Source organism: Pogona vitticeps, chromosome 3, assembly GCF_051106095.1.
Source record: "Pogona vitticeps strain Pit_001003342236 chromosome 3, PviZW2.1, whole genome shotgun sequence".
Taxonomy (NCBI): domain Eukaryota; kingdom Metazoa; phylum Chordata; class Lepidosauria; order Squamata; family Agamidae; genus Pogona; species Pogona vitticeps.
In genome coordinates this window covers 34,338,604-34,353,764 of record NC_135785.1, presented here as the reverse complement: position 1 = coordinate 34,353,764, position 15,161 = coordinate 34,338,604, and the positions used below count along the sequence as shown (strand labels likewise).

Genomic DNA, 15,161 nt, shown 5'->3' with positions numbered 1-15,161 from the left:
TAACAACGGAATGGGCCACTGCAAAAATTAATGGGTCTCTCCAAGAGGGCAAGGTTCCCCTTGCCCTCAAGGAGACACTCATTAGGCCCATTAGGAAGAAACCACATTTGGCGGCGGATGATATTGGAAATTATAGGCCTGTCGCCCATGTTTCTTTCTTGAGCAAAGTGGTGGAGAGGATGGTGGCAGACACTTCAGACGCTTTCAGACACTTTAAGACAAAACCATTGCCCTGGATCCATTTCAGTTGGGCTTCAGGCTGCGCTACAGCACAGAGACGGCACTGGTCGCACTGTTGGATGACCTGCTGAGGGAGGCTGATGGGGGCAATGTGTCCTTATTGGTCCTCCTCGATATCTCAGCTGCCTTCGATACCGTCGACCATGGTATCCTCCTGGGGAGGCTCTCCGAGCTGGGAATTGATGGCCTGGCGCTTGCCTGGCTCCGATCCTTCTTGGAGGACTATCCCCAGAGAGTGCAGCTTGGGGAGAGTGTTTCAGGCCTGTGGAATCTCAACTGTGGGGTTCCGCAGGGCTCGATCATCTCCCCAATGCTGTTTGATATCTATATGAGGCCACTGGGCGGGGTCATCAGGGGATGTGGGGCTTCGTGCCACCAGTACGCTGATGACACGCAGCTTTACATCTCCTTTTCACCTACTTCAGTGGATGCCTTTCTGTCCCTTCAGTACTGCCTGGAGACCGTACTGCAATGGATGCAGCTGAATGGTTTGAGGCTGAACCTGGACAAGACAGAGGTCTTGAGGGTGAGTGGTTCCTCCATCAGCGGTTTAGGTGATTCCCTCTCTTTTGGGTTACTGACCCTTGCTGCAAAGATCGAAATTTGCAGCTTGGGGATACATCTGAGTAGTAGAATCTGAACCCGGCGCTTACCATGGAAATACAGGTGGCCTCCGTGGCCCCCTCTGCCTACTTCCATCTAAGGTGGATTGCCCAGCTGCGACCGTATGTTGATGGGGGGCCCTCACCACTCTAGTCCACACGCTCGTAATATCGAGATTAGGCCATTGTAATGCTCTCTATGTGGGGCTGCGTTTCAGGTTGATGCGGAAACTTCAAATGGTTCAAAATGCGGCAGCCAGGCTCCTTAGTGGGGTGAGGAAATATCATCATATCTCCCCCACTCTGGCTGCTCTGCATTGGCTGCCCATTCGTTTCCGCATTGACTTCAAAGTACTAATGATGACATATAAAGCCCTAAACGATTTGGGACCTCGATATCTGGCAGAGCGTCTTTTCCCACCTAGTTCTACCCAAGTCACCTGACATAGCCAGCAGGGACAGCTGAGGGGCCTAACGCCGAGAGAGGCCCAGAAAGTAAGAGCAAGAAAGCGGGTCTTCTCAGCAGTGGCCCCTCAGCTTTGGAACAGCCTCCCAACAGAAATTCGTCTGGTGCCCTCGCTGAATGTTTTTAAAAACCATTTGAAAACATGGCTTTTCAGGCAGGCTTTCCCTCCAGTCAATTAAACTGACCTTTACTTTTTCTTTAATCTTCTCATCTTGGCAAGGATGTATATAATTGTTAAATTTTTGATGTTTAAATGTTTTTAATGATGTTGTTTGCTATGTTTTTATGTATGTAAGCCGCCCCAAGTAGACCTTGTCTTGGGAGTTGGGGTAAAAATCTAATAAAAGTAAAGTTATTCTACCATTACTGCAATCTACTGTAATTAGTACTTTTCAGAAAGCAAAGTATCTTCAACTTATTTCTTTAAGGATACATTTTAATTGTGACAAATATTAAGAAAAAAGATAGGGGGAATAAATACATTTTTAGGGCATAGACATATAAAAGCAAAGTGGTTTCTTTGGGCTCATTTAATAGAGCCAAGTAAAGTACATAATAGCTCTAAGGACATTTTAAGTGTCACATACTCTGATGTAGTAGAATTAAAAGAACTTCCCTGAAAGGATTAATTCCACTGTGAAAGCAGAGTCATATCAAAGCTCATAGGGTATCACTCACATTTTACTTATAGGGAAGTCAGTCTTTTCTAGACATCCTTGTCATATACAGTTTATTAGTCTTCCCAGTAGAAAAAATGTCCAGACAACATCAGCTTGCCTATTTCTACACATTTTATTCATCTCCATTGCTTCTATGCACAAAAATCCAAGTGTTACTGAAATCATGTAGCTTTTGAGAAATTACAGGCACATTTCGATTATACAGAAATCTGTCTTATGGCTATGAAAAGCTATAGGTACAAACAATTAAACAGAAATCCATTATTGCAACTTGTGAAAACTAATTTAAAAAATCTTAAAACTGTGGGAAGTTGCAAGCAGAAGTATATTGTTACTAATTGTTATTATGAAACAAGCTCCTTAAGAATTATAAAATCTTTGGAAGTTGTTGTTGTTGTTTAGCGTTTAGTCATGTCCAACTCTTTGTGACCCCATGGACCTGAGCACGCCAGGCCCTCCTATCTTCCACTGCCTCCTGGAGTAGTGTCAAATTCATGTTGGTTGCTTCGCAGACACTGTCCAGACATCTCATCCTCTGTCGTCTCCTTCTCTTGCTGTCACACTTTCCTAACATCAAGGTCTTTTCCAAGGAGTCTTCCCTTCTCATGAGATGGCCAAAGTACTGGAGCCTCAGCTTCAGGATCTGTCCTTCCAGTGAGCACTCAGGGTTGATTTCCTTTAGAATTGATAGGTTTGTTCTCCTTGCAGTCCAGGGGACTCCCAAGAGCCTCCTCCAGCACCACAATTCAAAGGTATCAATTTTTCGGCAGTCTGCTTTCTTTATGGTCCAGCTCTCACTTCCATACATCCCAACAGGAAAAACCATAACTTTGACTATTTGGACTTTTGTTGGCAAGGTGATGTCTTTGCTTTTTAAGATGCTGTCAAGGTTTGTCATCGCTTTCCTCCCAAGAAGTTGGCATCTTTTAATTTCGTGGCTGCTGTCTCCATCTGCCGTGATCATGGAGGCCAAGAAAAAAAAAATCTGTCACTGCCTCCATATCTTCCCCTTCTATTTGCCAGGAGGTGATGGGACCAGTGGCCATGATCTTAGTTTTTTTGATGTTGAGTTTCAGGCCATTTTTTTGCACTCTCTTCTTTCACCCTCATTACAAGGTTCTTTAATTCCTCCTCACTTTCTGCCATCAGAGTGGTATCATCTGCATATCGGAGGTTGTTGATATTTCTTCCAGCAATCTTAATTCCGGCTTGGGTTCTTCCAGTCCAGCCTTTCACATGATGTATTCTGCATATAAGTTAAATAAGCCGGGGGACAATATATAGCCTTGTTGTACTCCTTTCCCAATTTTGAACCAATCAGTTCCATATCCAGTTCTAACTGTTGCTTCCTGTCCCACATATAGGTTTCTCAGGAGATAGATAGTTTGCCATAGTTTGCTGTAGTCCACACAGTCAAAGGCTTTGGCATAGTCAATGAAGCAGAAGTAGATATTTTTCTGGAACTCTCTGGCTTTCTCCATAATCCAGTGCATGTTAGCAATTTCGTCCCTAGTTCCTCTGCCCCTACAAATTCCAGCTTGTACTTCTGGGAGTTCTCGATCCACATACTGCAGAAGCCTACATTGTAGGATTTTGAGCATAACCTTGCTAGCATGTGAAATGAGTGCAATTGTACGGTAGTTGGAGCATTCTTTGGCACTGCCTTTCTTTGGGATTGGGATGTAGACTGATCTTTTCCAGTCCTCTGGCCACTGTTGAGTTTTCCAAACTTGCTGGCATATTGAATGGAGCACCTTAAGAGCATCATCTTTTAAGATTTTAAATAGTTCATCTAGAATGGCATCACCTCCACTGGCCTTGTTGTTAGCCATGCTTTCTAAGGCCCACTTGACTTTACAGGATGTCTGGCTCAAGGTCAGCAACAACACTATCTGGGTTGTCCGGGATATCCAAATCTTTCTGATATAATTCCTTTGTGTATTCTTGCCATCTCTTCTTGATGTCTTCTGCTTCTGTTAGGTCCCTCCCATTTTTTCCTTTATCATGTCCATCTTTGCACAAAATATTCCTCTAATATCCCCAATTTTCCTGAACAGATCTCTGGTTTTTCCTTTTCTGTTATTTTCCTCTATTTCTTTGCACTGTTCATTTAAGAAGGCCCTCTTGTCTCTCCTTGCTATTCTTTGGAAGTCTGCATTCAATTTTCTCTAGCTTTCCCTATGTCCCTTGCATTTTGTTTCCCTTTTCTTCTCTGCTATTTCTAAGGCCTCGTTGGATAGCCACTTTGCTTTCTTGCATTGCCTTTTCTTTGGGATGGTTTTTGTTGCTGCCTCCTGTACAATGTTACGAGCCTCTATCCAAAGTTCTTCATGCAGTCTGTCCATCTAATCTAGTTCCTTAAATCTGTTCTTTACTTCCACTGTGTATTCATTGCAAATCTGGTGATTTCCATGTGTAGAGTCGCCTCTTGTGTTGTTGGAAAAGAGTGTTTGTGATGACCAGCTTGTTCTCTTGCTAAAACTCTATTAGCCTTTGCCCTGCTTCTTTCTGAACTCCAAGGCCAAACTTCCCTGTTGTCCCTTTTATCTCTTGGCTCCCTACTTTAGCATTCCAGTCCCCTAGAATGAGAAGAACATCTTTCTTTTGTGTCAGTTCTAGTAGGTGTTGTAAGTCTTCATAAAATTGTTCAATTTCAATCTCCTCAGCAATGGTAGTTGGTGCATAAACTTGGATTATTGTGATGTTGAAAGGTCTGCGTTGGATTCGTATTTATATCATTCTATCATTTTTGAGATTGTATCCCATTACAGCTTTTCTCACTCTTTTTTTGACTATGAGGGCTACTCCATTCCTTCTACGGGATTCTTGCCCACAATAGTAGATATGATAATCATCTGAACTGAATTTGCCCATTCCCATCAATTTTAGTTCACTGTTGCCCAGGATGTCGATGTTTATTCTTGCCATCTCCTGTTTGACCACCTCCAGCTTCCCAACGTTCATAGATCTTATATTCCAGGTTCCTATACAGTATTTTTCTTTACAGCATTGGACTTTCCTTTCACTTCCAGGCCCGTCCACAGCTGAGCATCCTTTCGGCTTTGGCACAACCACTTCATTAGCTCTGGAGCTATTTGAACTTGTCCTGCGCTCTTCCTCAGTAGCATGTGGGACGCCTTTCGACCTGAGGGGCTCATCTTCCAGCGTCATATCTTTTAGCCTTTTGTTTCTGCTCATGGGGTTTTCTTGGCAAAGATACTGGCGTGACATTGCCATTTCCTACTCCAGGTGGATTGCGTTTAGTTGGAACTCTCCAATATGTCTGTCCATCTTGGGTGTCCCTGTATGGTATAGCCCATAGCTTCTCTGAGTTACTCAAGTCCCTTCGCCATGACAAGGCAGCAATCCATGCAAGTTAGTATTAATTGTATGTAACTTTTGAAGACTTGACTCATACTTCAGTCTGAAGTATGGAAAGGACAGATTTCTTTCGTATTTCTTATGATTCCTCAAATATAGTATTAATTTTTTTATGAATCATAACTTTAAAAGTAAAGGTTTGGTTAAAGCTTCCATTTTCTAAAACATTCCTGCAGTCACTATCTTAAAACTTCTTGCTTTATAGGCGAGGTTTAAATCCACCTCACAGAGTGAAGTCCATTTCCATGACCACGTTTACACAGCAGGAAATAGAATTTCTTCAGAAGCATGGGAATGAAGTAAGTATTTACTACAGAATGCTTAATTGATGAAATTGATTTTAAGTCAATAAATAGTCATTCCTTGAATATGGTTTACCATTGCCTGAAAAAAAAATAGAGAGTAATTTAATGTTTATTCTGAAAACAGGAGATTTTGGTATTCTCTCTCTTGGCTGTAGAAAATCGAAAAACCATGTTAGTATTTGTGAACATTACAAAATTTTTGAGCTGTGACGAGCCTAGTTTAGTCTTGTAGCAGGAATTATGTCTCTTAGATTTCTGTTGAAATATTAATTATTTCGTATCATTCAACACACTACTGGGGTACATATTCTTTTGTAGGACTTTATTTATTTAACTTATATGCTACTCACTCTATCAAAGGTCTCTGGGCAGCTTACAACAATTAAAATACAATAAAAAAGACAAAACAGTTAAAATACAATTAAAATAAACCTCCTGCTAGAAATGTGTAAATATAACCTCAGAAAAATTAGTTGCCCTTCATGTTGCATACCAGAATGGTGTCATAGGAGTATGCTGTTACTATAATTTAATGATAGTGATTGCTGGATATTAGAGCCTTGAAATCATAATGTTTTTAAAAATGTACAGTATTTTATCAAAGTGTTGGTTCTGGGATTCATTTTTTAAAGATTATCTCTAACAGCAGTGATGGACAAGGTCATTGGGTCATGTCGCCAAATTCACGGCCCCACTCCCACCTCATGAGCTGCACATGAAAGTGGCAGGTTTTAAAAGTAAACAGGATATGCCTAGATGGGCACTTCAGAATTTTGGGGAGGGTCTAGAGCAGTGATGGCGAACCTTTTTGAGCCTGAGTGCCCAAACTGCAACATAATACTAACCATGACTGTCCCGAAGAGTCCCACTCCTCCAGCCGCAGAACCTCCAGTGCCTGCCTGGGACACTCCTCTCTCCACCTGTGGCTGCCATCTTTAAAGGCGCAGGTGGCAGGAGCCGGGTGTTTCCATGCCTGGCGTGTGTGTGCGTGTGCATGCGCATGCGTGCACGTGTGTTTGTGGTGGCAGCGGCTGTTGCCCTCTTGGCTCTCCCTCCCTTCCCAAGATTTCTTCCCAAAATCTGGGATCAGAGGACAGGCAAGTATTTCTCGATGGTGACTTATGGCTCATGTGCCCACAGAGAGGGCTCTGTGTGCCAGCTGTGGCACATGTGCCATAGGTCCGCCATCACTGGTCTAGATGGACCTTCTCCCCCCCCCAACCAGGAATGGAAAACCTGGGGACTTTTGGGGGGAGGGAGAACTGCACTCACGTACATACCCAAGTACCTTTTTTAAAAAAAGGAAAGTAAAGATAGGGAATACCAAATGAAAATGGAACACAAAGCCAAGTTATCTTTTTGCTGAGGAATGCAGGTCTTAAGAACAGAAGAGAAGAGTTTACTCCTACCATTTAACATGAAGGCAAGGAATGATTTAATGGCCAGTTTCTTCTCCTGATGGAATAGAGGCATATAATCATTGTCCTTAATTCAAAGGTACAAAGTAATAGTTATGTTTCAAGTACTTTGCTGTTACTCATTTAGCCAGTAGAAAGGTTTTTTGAAAAAAAAAAACCTTTAGAGATACTTTATAGCATTGCTGAACAACTACATTGTTAATAAAAATGAAGTTCTTGGTTTGGCTATTGGATTTATTGGATCACTGAAATGTAATTTCACCAGGCAAAGAAGGTGTAAAACTAAGACTAGTACTGCTTTTAGTAGAACACAGAAAGTAAAACAAATGGTATTCAAGGAATGCAGACTGATAGACGTGAAAATAGTTTACATTTTTAGGAGTCTGATCCAATCATTTTGACCCTCACATATTGAAAATAAGGATATTTATTTAAAGCAAGTGTCTACTTCTCTTTACCAAGAAAGTCCCCAGAGTGGCTTACAAATCCATGAAAAGAAAACAAACCCGAAGCACAATGAGAAGAGCCAAAATTGCTAGCCCCTCTGCTGAACCTAAGGCATGGCCCTAATTCTTAACTAGATTGATACAGTGTCTCAATCGTATTTCCTCTCTAAGGGAAGGTATTGTTACAGGACTAAAAGACCCTGTTCAAATAGCTTTGGATTGTGCTAGATGAAGGGTTGTGAGTAAACATCTGTTTGCAACTTTTTGTTGGATCTTCTCACAGTCTCTGAAAATATTCATTCATACCTAGTCTTTCTCCTCAAGAGGATCCAAAGCAGTTTGCACTATTAAAGCAAACATTATGAAAAGCTAAAAAAAAACCCCAAAACATAATACAGTATTATATAAAGGGAGATGCACTAAAGATAGTGCAAAGAGTTGCAGAAGAAAATAAATAAAAGGACACCTGTTCTTTTAGTATTTCTTATTACCTGTCTTCCTAAGCAGAATTTTGATGCATATGCTAGCTTGTTACTGTTGGCAGCTACAGGATTTCTTTTTACAGATAAGCAATAACTCCTTTCCGAATTCCTGTTGATGATGCTTGGGCTACCTGAGCATGGGACAGTGAGCAGACGTTGTTCCTAGTGCAACAGTTTCTCATAGTTATAAATGAAACTATTGCCATGCCGTGGAAAGCACAGGGAAACATTCAAATGCTGTAGGATGGAATGGTAGTACTCTTTCCTCTACCGCTAGGCTACTTTGATTCTTGTGTGTGTAACTTTTGGTCTGTTTTTGGTCATGTTAAAATGTAGAAACTTCTAAATAATTTTAAAAACAGATATTTTTGTGTTCAGCTTGCATTAATCGATGTTGTTTTTACCAATGGTAGTATGGCGGCTATTCAGACATTAACATGAGGTCTTTTTTAAAACAAATTACAAAAATAAAGTTTTGCTCTTGCCATACACAAAACCATTTAATTACTTTCAACAAACTTAATCTGCTGTTTGCTCTTAAAAGCAAACTCTTAATTTCCATTTAGCTATAAACTGGGATTAGAAATTACTGATTGCTAGATACAGAGAACACATAAGGCTAAATTTTCTTGGGCATTGGGATTCTTGTAATGCTGCACATTTTGACATGGAAGTAGAATACGCAATCTGTCATTCCATTCCATGTTTGACCTCTTATAGCTATATCTTGGAAGTATTGGATTCTATTATGTGATCATTTTTAAGTGTTAGTGTTTTATAATAATCACTTCTTTCAGTTTTATCTTGTAGAAATAACATAGGTCAGAATTGACTACATATCTTCACCATCTTGTAGTAAGGCTGCCGTAGACTTTGTGCCAGTCTTTGTACAGTGCAGATACATATGTGCCCTATAATATTTGTGTATATTCTGACTGTGTATAAATGTGTCATTTGTGGGTGCAGACACTTGTACAGCGTTTCTAATATTCAACATTCAAATATGTTTTTCTTTTATAAAAATCATAATGTGAATAGTGGCAATTAATTATTGTTGAGAAATGCTGAAATTCTGAACAGCTTCTAGGAAGCAATTTTAAAGGGCCAGTGTGTAGGTAATTGCCGCATTTAAGGCCTACTTATATAAAGAAATAGTTAACCAGTCATCTGTCTCCACTACAAACTGAAAAATATCTTCTTTTTTGAGATGTACAAAATTATTCCCACTGTGAAAGAACAAACTGCTTTAACTTGTTCTGCAGTGCAACTGGATTGCAATGAATTAGCTTGCTTCCAAAGCAGGACTAGAATGGTTGCCATATAAATAGAATAATTGTGTATAAGTATTACTAGAATAAATGTTCTACAAAGGCATCTAAACAAACTAGTCTTGACTAAATTATAAATATTATTTATGCATTACCTAAAGTTATGTTGGGGTAGTGCTTTCAATGTTTTAAGAAAGCATACATTAGGCAAACTAGATTCCTCAGCTCTATTCAATTTATGTCTTTGGATGAATGAAATCTGACTTGTGCAAAATTGTGGATATGTTGATTTCAATTTTCCTGTAAATAGAAAAAAAGTATGTCTATGTAACCACTTTGCAATATTAATACAACTAAGTCATTATGATTAATCTCAGACTAGTGTCATGGACAAATACATTGCTGAAACCTACTTAGTATTACATATGGAAAGTATTTGGTATAGTTTGCCATGGTTTCCATTATTACTAAATGTTGCTGTAGGCTGAGCCAGCTAAGATTAACCAAGTGAGCCTAGCTCAATTTCTGGGTGAAGACACAATTGATATTGTTAATGCATCTGTATCCTCCACTTGTGTGAGAGGGTGATCAAATTTCTGTGGATCCTTATAGCTCTTCAACAGTTTAATTTATATTCATTTAAAGTAAGTAGCTATTTTGTCCTATAGTCCTATTCATAAAGTGAAGAGAAAGAAGTTCATCAATCATATGTTGTGTGTAACAGCCTACATATTGCTGTGGTATAAAATCTTTATTAACCATTAATAAAAGCTGGAATATTCCTTTTGGAAAACAGTAGATAGAATGATGTACAAACCTAATCTTCTCTTCAGTTCAAATGCTATTTTAAAAATAGGGTTCATTCTTGCTATTCATGTGCATTGTTGATAAACATAAAATGTTTCAGAAACAGATAACTATATTTTGGACATGTGAGTCACCTGTTAAATATTTGTCATTTTATATCTGAGGAAGTAGACTTGTCCACAAAAGCTCACCTTAAAATATGGCAGTTCTTCTTTAAAGTATCACAATGTTTTGGCTGTTTTTTATTTTTCTTTTGTTTTGGCCAGTTATTTTGTTAAAGAGTAGCTTATTTATTTCCAACTCCCACAAGCAAAGCCTTTTCTGTTTATGTGGCTTTCTAAAGGAGTCACACTGCTGATCTCTGTAGCTGCAAAATGCAAGAGATTTCACTTTTTAATTTTTCATTTTCAAGTCACTGACCAGATTATTAAGGTGGCCTAGTTGCCTAAAGAGGTGACACACACAAGCCCTTAAAAGTGAAAGAACATACAAAAATAGGAAGTTTTGTAGAGTCAGTGTATTGTATACAGTATGTGTTCCGATCCCTGTAGCTGCCAAATATATTACAGAGCTTCACACAGAACTTAGTTTTCCTGACTGGCATCTTACATGTAGAGGAGGAAAGGGATGGGAGTATATGCATGTCTGGAGTGCAGATTTTTTTTCTGTATTAATAAGAGATGTGTAGAGTGAATATGCTTAAAACTTTTTATTCCTGCCTATTCTCAGTCCAAGCAATGCAGTCCAACAGAGAGAACTGAAAACAGCTTTTCACTCATTATTAAAGTACAGTGGTGCCTCGCACAACGATTGCTTCATACAACGATGAATTCACACAGCGATGGTTTTTTTTGAGGAATTTCCCCCATCGTTTAACGATGTTCTCTATGGGGGAATTTCACTTAACGATGTCCCTTTTTGCTCATTTAAAAGTGTCTTAAAATGTTTGAAACCTGTTTTAAATGCTTGGATTCCATAGTGCACCTTGTGAAACATGTGCAAGCTTAATTTGGTTTTGTTCTGAGTCTTCTTTAATTTTTGGTGATTTTTTTATTTTCCCCATTTAAATCAATTGAATGGACAGTTCAATGCATTTAATAGGGAAAACAAAAAATCACCAAAAATTAACGAAGACTCAGAACAACACCAAATTAAGTTTGCATAGGGTTCAGGAGGTGGGCTAACGATTGCAAGCATTTAAAACATGTTCCAAACATTGTAAGACACTTAAAAATGCGCGAAAAGCGACATCGGAAAGGACTTCAAAAGCACTGAAGCTGGCTTCAGTGCTTTTGAAGCTCTTCCGTTTCCGCCGAAGAATTGATGCTTTTGAATTGTGCTGCTAAAGGAGACTCTTGAGAGTCCCTTGGACTGCAAGGTGATCAAACCTATTTATTCTGAAGGAAATCAACCCTGAGTGCTCACTGGAAGAACAGATCCTGAAGGTGAGGCTCCAATACTCTGGCCATCTCATGAGAAGAGAAGACTCCCTGGAGAAGACCCTTATGTTAGGAAAGTGTGAAGGCAAGAGGATAAGGGGACAAAAGAGGACGAGATGGATGGACATTGTCATTGAAGCTACCAAGATGAATTTGAACAAACTCTGGGAAGCAATGGAAGACAGGAGGGCCTGGTGTGCTCTGGTCCATGGGATCACAAATAATCTGACATAAGTTAATTGACTAAACAACAACAAGAAGCAGCTGTTAAAGGCAATTTCTTGAAAATGTTGTCTTTGTTCTAGAAAGTTATATCCAGCTTGAAAAACTCTTGCTTGGATCCAGTACAATTAGATTGTTTGCTCAAAGAACATATGAGCAGTTAATCTTAATAGCACATGGACAGGAAAGTATCCAGGATTACTGTGCACAAACAGGTTCTTTGCAAGAGGGATATCTGCTTGCATACTTGCAACATTTTAACAGAGTAGAGATTCCATGTTACTGTGCTGGTGGAGTATTACAGTTGACTGATGCCAAACAAGATCTTGGCTAATATGTTTTGCTTAAGAAAGATTTCTATATTAAAGATTCTTCTTTATTTAAGTTTATAATAGTTTATAACTATTTGTGTTCATGTAGAAGCTTTAAACCAGGGGTGGGCGATTCATTTCTATTGGGGGGCCACATGAAAAATCTGAACTGTGTTCGGGGGCCGAACCAACTTTACTTAAAAATAAAATGAAACAGTGATGTTATGATTGTTTTTATTTTAAACGTGTTAATCTTCACAAATACTAAAGAGGTTTTTGCTGTATGTTAAAGATAAGCAACTGATCAGCTTTAGACAAAAAGCTATAAATAGTTTTGATGTTCAAAACTGTCTGCGGGCCGGACAGGAGTGGCTCGCAGGCCGTATGTGGCCCTTGGGCCGCACTTTGCCCAGGTCTACTTTAAACAGTCATAGATAACACATCAAACACGCTTTACAGAACATTGTTTTAGGATTTGAAACAAAACCACTATTTAAAAAACGGAATTAATAAGTGACTGAGAGTTTTCCAATTAAGTATTGTAAACCTTTAGGGGGACTCCTTGAAGGTTGAAAAATTATTTTTAAATTCTGTATATACATTTAAATATTAGGATAATGTGTTTTGTTGTAGTAGCTGCAAGCAGATATTCAAATGTCTGCTGTCAAGTCGTAACTGAAGATTTGTAAAAAGAACTAAAATGAACAATTAATATGTTCTGTTCATTACTAATAACTGCTGCTCTTGTTCAAAAAATCAATGGTCTTGCCTATATGCATAGCAGACCTGATGGTCCCACCTTTCCAAAGGGCACAGCTTTTCCACCCCAAGTCCTAGTCTTTTTAATATGCTCTTTATTTTTTCTTAAATTACACAGTTGAAGCGGATTTAACCTAATATTGAGTTGTTTTTCTTTCAAAAGGTATGTAAACAAATTTGGCTAGGATTATTTGATGATAGATCATCAGCAATTCCAGACTTCAGGGATCCACAAAAGGTCAAGGAATTTCTACAAGAAAAATACGAAAAGAAAAGATGGTCAGTGCATATCTTATTTCATTTATAGTTTAAAGTTGCTAATCTTTTCCTGTCAAGTCTGAAATGTTTTCGGTTTGCTAATAAAATAATAATCTAAGAATACACACACACCTTCTTTGTCTTGTGTGACAAACGTTGCAGACTGATTACTTTTCCAACTGTTAGTTTATCTGCACTTTTCGTAGTAGTACCCACAGGTGCCACAGTCTCCCCAGTCTGCTGTCTTGAAGTAATGTTGTTTTACTTTTGCTTTTATCTTAATGTGATGTAAAGCAAACACACTGGCCTCCAGCCCCTGTAAACCTTTCCTTCCCACAGAACTCCTGTGGGCCTCAGAGACATACTTAACAAAGGAAGAAGATAGTTGGAGGCCAGTGTGCCGAGCCAGAAATGGGTATTTGATTGTATTATATAGGGTAAATATGTGTTTTTGAATTTGCCTCTAAAGCCCAACCTCTACCATATATTCAGGTTTTTTAAAAGTAAATAGTTATTTGTCTCTCCTTATATAAACTGTTTTGTTACCAGGTAGGCCCTTCAATTTCAACAACTTCAAAATATGCCCATGAATCCAAAAAGCACGGTCTTAAAGACATATCCATCTAGTTTAAAGGCTCTGGAACTTTTCCTTTTCACATCATGGTGATGAGCTTTGCTTTGGCTTAAGCCACAATTGTTTTGACATTTCTGAGAAAAGCTTAAGAGTCCCTACAGTTACAGACTGAAATATAATAGCAGAATTTATACCACATAAGGCCAATGATGTCATCAGTCATTATGGTTTTTCATAAATTAAATATTTCTGGTTCCTTTGCTGAAGGTCAAGATGCCCCCTTGGAATCCCCTGCATCATGGGGAAGTTGTTGGGAGATGGGTGGGGGTGTGACTTAATTTCTGAAAATTGCCACTGACTGTCTTTCAGCAATTAGAAGTATCTGCCTAATAAAAACGACAACTCTTTAAGATTCCACAAGACTTTGCTGATTTAATAAGCAATTAATTTTAAAAAGATCTAGTAAGGGGCATGAGATTGAAGCAAATCTTGTGCAGTTACAGAAAAGGGAGAAGCTCATATGCTGTACAGAATAAGAATTTTCCAGGAGACAGCATTGCTTCTCTTTCTACTTTAATTTATGGCTGTTCCATGCATTATAGTTTTCTACACGGCTATTGCTTCTGTATATGGGAAACATGTGAAAGTAAATCGCACTACAGCTTTTTGCTTGCATCTTCATAGATGCAAAGAAATAAATAGAAATCTACAGTATTTTGAAGTATTTTATGTATAGTCTATAGTCAGCTTTCCTCTGTGAAATCTGCCTTTCAGTCTGTTGAAACTGCTTGTGCTTGATAGCGGATCTGTATTGTCAGCTACAAATAGTATAGTACTGTATTTAGAGCACTAGTGTTGGGTGATTTTTGCTAACAGTGATTTTAAGCCCAGAGTGTGTTAAATATGCAACACATATATTTATTGTTAGGTATGTTCCACCAGAACAAGCAAAAGTTGTGGCATCTGTCCATGCATCTATATCTGGATCTTCAGCTAGTAGTACAAGCAGTACACCAGAAGTTAAGCCACTTAAATCTCTCCTGGGAGAGTCTACACCAGCACTGCACTTAAACAAGAGTACTCCATCTCAAGTGAGTATTGTGCCAAAAGAAATCCAGTGATGTAAATTTAGTATGTGTTGTTTAAAATCTGTGCTTTATCCAGTATTTCAGTTCACAGAAAAGATTAGTCAATCAGAAACTGTACAGTTTCCAGCCTCCTCAATCCACAGTTCTTTCAGTTTGTTACGTACTGTTTTCTGCTTCTTCAAACTATACTGATTCTCAGCCTACTTCATTGTTTACTCAGCATTCATATTTCTTGTCCTTCTCTATTTAGTCAACAGCACAAGTCATTAGATTCTGTGTGGTTTTTCCATAGCCACTGCCCATTCCACTCATATTAACACCATTGCCTCATTTTCTTAACTTTCTTTATTCTCATGATGTCATAATCTCTATCTTCAGGTACTATAAACTACCTGTAGCCTCTCAGCATCCAAAC

The 15,161-nt window shown here is 38.9% G+C and overlaps 1 protein-coding gene across 35 annotated transcripts in view; it reads left to right on the top strand.

The window, feature by feature from the left end:
• The window catches only part of AGFG1 (ArfGAP with FG repeats 1), a 41,971-nt gene that overhangs the window by 3,053 nt on the left and 23,757 nt on the right, over nt 1–15,161 (top strand). For all 35 annotated transcript variants that reach the window (XM_072995998.2, XM_078389198.1, XM_020792571.3 and 32 more), the window contains exons 2-4: nt 5,575–5,668; nt 12,990–13,105; nt 14,587–14,749. In XM_072995998.2, coding sequence (XP_072852099.2) covers nt 5,575–5,668; nt 12,990–13,105; nt 14,587–14,749 — 373 coding nt within the window. The remainder of the gene's footprint in view (nt 1–5,574; nt 5,669–12,989; nt 13,106–14,586; nt 14,750–15,161) is intronic.